Source organism: Macaca nemestrina, chromosome 8 (assembly GCF_043159975.1).
Source record: "Macaca nemestrina isolate mMacNem1 chromosome 8, mMacNem.hap1, whole genome shotgun sequence".
Lineage (NCBI taxonomy): Eukaryota > Metazoa > Chordata > Mammalia > Primates > Cercopithecidae > Macaca > Macaca nemestrina.
In genome coordinates, this window is record NC_092132.1 from 57,472,840 (window position 1) to 57,479,618 (window position 6,779).

Sequence of the window (6,779 nt, forward strand, 5' to 3'; positions counted from 1 at the left end):
CTAAGAAAAGGTCATGGCCAAGAGAAGCATAAGGAAACATGATTGATATTATATCATGGATGGGATCCTCGAACAGCAACAGGTCACTGGATAAAAACTAAGGAAATAGGAATAAAATATAGACTTCAGTTAATAATAAAGTATCAATATTGGTTTATTAGTGTAATGAATTTATCATTCTAGTGTAAAATGTTAATAATATGGAAACTGGGTGCAGAGTATGTGGGAAGGCTCTATATTATCTTTGTAATTTCTCTGTAAATCTAAGACTGTTGGAGAATTTTTAAAGGGGTTATTTAAAAAATTAAATTGCCTAGATGCATTCGAAGGCAAAAGTTATTATATTGGATAAAAACTTACCAGCAATATATTGTTTATATGAACCCATTTACATAAAAGAACAAATTTAAGTTGAAAGTAAAAGGTGAGAAAAGGTACAGCAAACACTATCAACCAGAAATCTTGGTTGCATATATAAATATTAGATAAGAAGGGTTTAAGGATAAGGATACTTTAATATCAGAGAACACATATTTAACAAAATAAAAGTTGGGCCAGCGTGGTGGCTCAAACCTGTAATCACAGCATTTTGGGAAGCCGAAGCGGGTGGATCATGAGATCAGGAGATTGAGACCATTCTGGCTAACAGGGTGAAACCCCATCTCTACTAAAAATACAAAAAAATTAGCCGGGCATGGTGGCAGGCGCCTGTAGTCCCAGCTACTCGGGAGGCTGAGACAGGAGAATGGCCTGAACCCGGGAGGCGGAGCTTGCAGTGAGCTGAGATCACGCCACTGCACTCCAGGCTGAGCGACAGAGCGAGACTCCGTCTCAAAAAACCAAACCAAACTAAACTAAACTGAACTGAACTAAATAAAAGTTGGCCGGGTGCGGTGGCTCACGCCTGTAATCCCAACACTTTGGCAGGCCAAGGAGGGTGGATCACAAGGTTAGGATATCGAGACCATCTTGGCTAACACGAAGAAACTCTGTCCCTACTGAAAATACAAAAAATTAACCAGGCTGGTGGCAGGTGCGTGTAGTCTCAGCTACACGGGAGGCTGAGGCAAGAGAATGGCGGTGAACCTGGGAGATGGAGCTTGCATTGAGTCAAGATCACGCCACTGCACTCCAGCCTGGGCGACAGAGCGAGACTCCATCTTAAATAACGAACTAACTAACTAAATAAATAAAAGTTAAAAAAAATTATAATAATAATGGCAATCATTCAAAAGGAAGACAAAAACAATCGTAAATTTGTGTGTACCTAATATCAACTTAAAATATACAAAGCAAAAACTTTGACAAATTAAATAGAAGAAATACATAACCCCTCAATCTTAACTAGACTTTGAAATGTCTTATGGAGAAACTGATAGAAAAGAGAAACAAAATATGCATAACTATAAAAAATTTGAAAAATGCATTAACCAACTATATCCCTTTACCTGTTTATATATCTGCCTATATTTATATCTCTATTCATATCTATGACTTTGTTTTTCTACACCAAATAACTGAAGACTATGCATTATTTTCAAGTGAACATGGAAATATAAATAAAGCCTTAAGAAATTCCAAAGGTTTTAACTTATGTATGTTCTCTGACCATAGTTGATTTAAGCTAATTATGAAAGACAGAAAGGTAACTTGAAAAATTCCAAATATATGAAAATTACAGAATGCAATACTTGAACAGGAAGCTGAAAGAAGAGGATGCCCAAATAACCAATAAGCATATGAAAAACTTTTCAAACCATACTCCAGTGGGAAGAGCACATCAAAATCGCATGATCTAATGTACTCCTACCCCTATTTGTAAAATGTAAACTGACCAACAAAAACAAGAATTGGCAAGGATGTATATACATTTTTGACAAGACTGTAATCGGTTTGTCAATATCTACTTAAGCTAAATATATGTTTACCTAATAACCCTTCAATTTCACTTTTTCTTTTTCTTTTTGATAGGAAGTCTCTCTTTGTTGCTCAGGCTGTAGTATAGTGGCGCTATCTTGGCTCACTGCAACCTTCGACTCCCGCGTTCAAGCAATTCTTCTGCCTTAGCCTCCCGAATAGCTGGGACTACAGGCGTCCACCACTATGCCCAGATGATTTTTGTATTTTTAGTAGAGACGGGGTTTCACCATATTGGCCAGGCTGGTCTCGAACTCCTGACCTCGTAATAGGCCCGCCTTGGCCTCCCAAAGTGCTGGAATTACACCGCGCCTGGCCGAATTTCACTTATTAGTAAATAAGAGAAATGTATGCATACAGCTATTATAACATGTATGCATGTCTCTAAACAGGAATAGAAAAGAATAAAAGCAGCTGTCAGAGTAGGAGAAAACTTGAGAGAAGCAACGGAACCCTTGTTTCAGATCACGCGATTCTAACGAGAGTTACCTCAGGGCACCTCAGAGCATTCGGGATTTTGGCCAAGGCGACGAAGGATCTCGTCCGGGTCGATCTCATACGCGCAGGCGCACACGCAGCGGAAAGTTCTTCCGTTCCAGGTCGTGCTGGTAAAGAAGCGGTACTTCCTCTTACTCCCGGGACAGAACTTCCCCTCAGGCAGGAGAACGTCCATCGAAGGAAATGGAGAACAAAAGACCGCGACTGCTCGAGGAAGCGGACAAGCAGAAAAAGATAGCCAGAGTGGGACTCAATGCACCTTCCATGCTACGAAAGAACCAGCTAGGTTTCCTCAGATTCGCCAACTATTGCCGTTTAGCTCGCGAGCTGCGTGTAAGCTGCATGCAGAGGAAAAAGGTCCAGATTCATAGCTGGGATCCCTCGTCTTTGGCAAGCGACCGATTTAACCGCATACTGGCGAATACCAACACTGACCAGCTCTTCACAGTGAACCAAGTCGAAGCTGGAGGCTCCAAGTACGGCATCATCACCATGCGAGGCCTGACGACCCCTGAACTCCGGGTATACCCGCACAAAAGCCTCTACGTCCCTAATCGGAAGGTGAATTCTATGTGCTGGGCTTCACTGAATCACTTGGATTCCCACCTTCTGCTGTGCTTCGTGGGACTCGCAGATACTCCCAGTTGTGCCGTGCTGCTCCCAGCGTCGCTGTTCATAGGTAGCTACCCAGGAATGCGTCGGCCAGGCATGCTCTGCAGTTTCCAGATCCCTGATGCCTGGTCCTGTGCCTGGTCCCTGAACATCCACGCATATCACTGCTTCAGTACAGGCTTGTCTCAGCAGGTCCTGTTGACGAACGTGGTGACGGGACATCAGCAGTCATTTGGTACTAGCAGTGATGTTTTGGCCCAGCAGTTTGCAATCATGACTCCTTTGCTGTTTAATGGCTGTCGCTCTGGGGAGGTCTTTGGCATTGATCTGCGCTGTGGAAATCAAGGCAGGGGGTGGAAGGCCATTTGCCTCTCCCATGATTCAGCAGTGACCTCTCTGCAAATCCTCCAAGAAGGGCAATGCCTGGTGGCATCAGACATGACTGGAACTATCAAGCTGTGGGACTTGAGGGCCACTAAATGTGTAACACAGTACGAAGGTCATGTGAATAACTCCGCCTACCTGCCCCTGCATGTGAACGAGGAAGAAGGAGTCGTGGCGGCCGTGGGCCAGGACTGCTACACGAGAATCTGGAGCCTCCGTCATGGCCACTTGCTCACAACCATACCCTCCCCATACCCCGCCTCGGAGGATGACATTCCCAGTGTGGCCTTCTCTTCTCGCCTCGGGGGTTTCCGAGGAGCACCAGGGCTGCTCATGGCTGTACGGGAGGACCTTTATTGTTTCTCCTACGGTTAATTCTTCAGGGTGCAGCCCGGAGGAACGTGGATTTGACTTAAAGAAGTAAGGAGTATCGTATTATCGTTTCTATGAGTGCATTTTAAGAGATGTTCGATGTTTGTAGATCCCATCCATCCGGCTGCCAGGGGTAAGGTGCTGTTTTATGTGAAGATAGTTCTGTAAAGTTGTTTCAGTTAAACTGTGGGCTTAGATAGCGTGAAACTGTTTCCCTTTTCTTGTTAAATACCTTAGAATAGTTATTCCTCCCCCCCCCCTTTTTTTTTTAACAAAAAATACTTTTCTAAGGACTGAAGATTGGCAAAAACTAAAATAAATTAAAACTGCTTCTTTCACCAGAAGCCCTTTAGAGAAGCATAACAATGCACTGGTGAGACTGTTTGACTAGTCCTACCTGGGTTTCAGAAATACATGCATCATCTGTACTTGAAGAGGCCAGTGGGAGAAGAGAGGAGGGGGAGGTCATTTACCTGAGTCTCTACAGAAGTTTTTAAGGCTACATTTTGGAATCATTAAACTTGGCCTTCTCAAACTCAATAGCAGATCTCTGAGATTCTCCTTTTATTATTTTCCGTAGGCAATGGAAGGAAAGGTAGATCTTTTTAAATAATAGAAGTGTTAAACAGTCCTTAACGTGCTTTTGTGGAGGTACCTTCCAGAATGTCAGGTACAGAAGCTCCGGTTTCTATTATTGTGACTTGAGTGTCAGATTCAAGGGCTAAGTGTCAAAGATAATTGATTGTAACTCTTTGTAGTCTAGGAGTGGCAGGGCAGTTTGTGAGATGGTTATTCAAAGTGTTAAAGAGCTTGTTTTTCTACCAAAAAATAAGCTAGGAAAAAAAAAAGCAAAACAAAGAAACGTGTAATAAAGTTAGTGGCTCCTTCTTAATAGCCAAAGCCTGGAAATGATCTGACTTTACAATATGCTAAAATTGATAAATTGTGCTGTAATCACACAATTGGATAAAGCATAATATAAAATAAGGCACAATTGCTCTATGAGACTATGGATTAATCCCAACATGTTGATTGTTAATGTAGATAGAAATGAGTACAAGCTGATTCAGATCTCAAGTTCAAAAGCAGTAAAAACTTATCTGTGGTGATTACAGTTTGAATAGTAGGTATCTCTGTGGAAGGAAGAAAGGATATTGTTCATTTTGTTTTCCCTTTTTAGGATATTGTTTGGGAAGTAACATGGGGAAACTTTAGAAATGCAGTTTTCTTTTTCTTGATCCTTGATACATACATATTTTATATGTCTACACACTTCACATTTTATATGATACCTCAAAAATGAAAATATGAAAACAGGACACTTGTAATTGGTCAGGCAAGGGAATGATGATGGCCTGGACCTGAATATGAGAAGTAGAAATAATCAGAAAAATCAGAAATGATTGCATTGGAAGATCGTTCGAAGGTAGTATTAGTAAGACTTGCTGATGAGAGTAATCTAGAAAGTGAAAGACAGCATAAAGATTGCAGCTTTTTTGTTAACTTTAGGACTGGTGGATGGTGATGTCATTTACTAAAATGGAGAGGATTTGAGGTGAAAAAATTTTAGGTGAAGGGAATAATGCTGAGTTTTAGGCAACTATTAAAATGTCCAATTCACTAGATAGGAGGTGATGTCAGGACATAGATGAGGTTAATGTAATAATTACATATTGATAGAGGAATAGGTCAATAGAGAAGATACAAAAGAGTGGTTAGGTGCATAGATTTTTGAAATCAGTTTAATTGGTTTTTGGTACTTGATGTGTGACAGGAGAAATTGTGTAAGCTGTACTTGTGTGACAGGAGAAATTGTGTAAGCTGTACTTGTTATCATTTCTTCTTTGTAAAATGTCTTAGATAATAAAATTAAATCATAAAGTAGATACTTGTTTAAAGGATGTATACATTGTCCCTTTTACATTGTAAACACTGAATAAGAACTAGCTGCAGATGTAATTTTTTAAAAAAGTCCAAAAGCAGCTATGGGCAGTTGACAAAAGAAAACGTAATGACTACATAACTTGCAAAACTGTTTACCCTCCCTTGCATGTAAAATAAATGCAAATAAAGCAATGATTATGTATTGTTTTCATTCATTGGTCTAGTACAATTTGTTTGTTTATAGCAGCTTTATTTATAATGGCCAAAAACCAGAAACAAACAAGATGTTCCTCAAAAAGTGATGGATAAACAAACTAGTGTACATACTTATATGATGGAATATTACTTAGTAATGAAAATAAATGAGCTATTAAGCTGCAAAAAGACATGGAGGAATCATAAGTACTTATGAAGAAGCCAGTCTCAAATGCTATAGATGTATAATTCCAACTATATGGCAGTCTGGAAAAGACAAAACTAAAGATGGTTAAAAATATCAGTGGTTTCCCAGAGTTCAGCAGGAGGGGAAAGAGGTCAATAGATGCAGTGCAGGCATTTTTAGGGTAGTGAAAGTGTTCTGCATGATAGATACTGTAATGATGGATTGATGACATTATGCAGTGTCAAAGCTCAGAACTGTACAACACCACAAAGAATGAACCCTAATGTAAGTTATAGGCATCACTTAATTATAATGATCAATATTGGTTCATCAGTTGTAACAAACGTGCTACACTAATGCAAGATGTTAATAATAGGGTAATTTGCAGAGTAGAGAAGTGGTATATGCCCAGTTTTTATATTGTCTGTACTATCTCTTCAATTTCATGTTAACACTTCTCTAAAATAGTCTATTAATTATTTTTTAAAATAAGTTATGATCATAGAAACGAAAACAATGTGGAACAGGTTGTTCTTGCGTTGGATGACGTGTAAACTTGAAAAATCCATCAATAAACATCACTGAGACTGACAATGCCCATGAAGAAGATAAACCTTCCCTTCAGGCTGCAGGCAGAATCAAGTTCAGATCCTGTTAGCTAATGATGATGGTGATAAAAGACTTAAAATTAAGGCATTAAGGCCTATTATTATTACTTTTTTTGGAGACA

At 39.8% G+C, this 6,779-nt stretch overlaps 1 protein-coding gene across 1 annotated transcript; it reads left to right on the forward strand.

Annotated features, from left to right (window-relative positions):
- The first annotated feature begins 2,004 nt into the window (after positions 1 to 2,004).
- Positions 2,005 to 5,877, forward strand: LOC105497294 (DDB1 and CUL4 associated factor 4 like 2). Its single transcript, XM_011768304.3, has one exon. The coding sequence runs from the start codon at positions 2,599 to 2,601 to the stop codon at positions 3,784 to 3,786; it is 1,188 nt and encodes a 395-aa protein (XP_011766606.1). The 5' UTR covers positions 2,005 to 2,598; the 3' UTR covers positions 3,787 to 5,877.
- Positions 5,878 to 6,779: the final 902 nt, after the last annotated feature.

Excerpts from the sequence above, each read along its gene's own strand:
- LOC105497294 (XM_011768304.3), top strand. The coding sequence starts at position 2,599 with ATGGAGAACAAAAGACCGCGACTGCTCGAGGAAGCGGACAAGCAGAAA.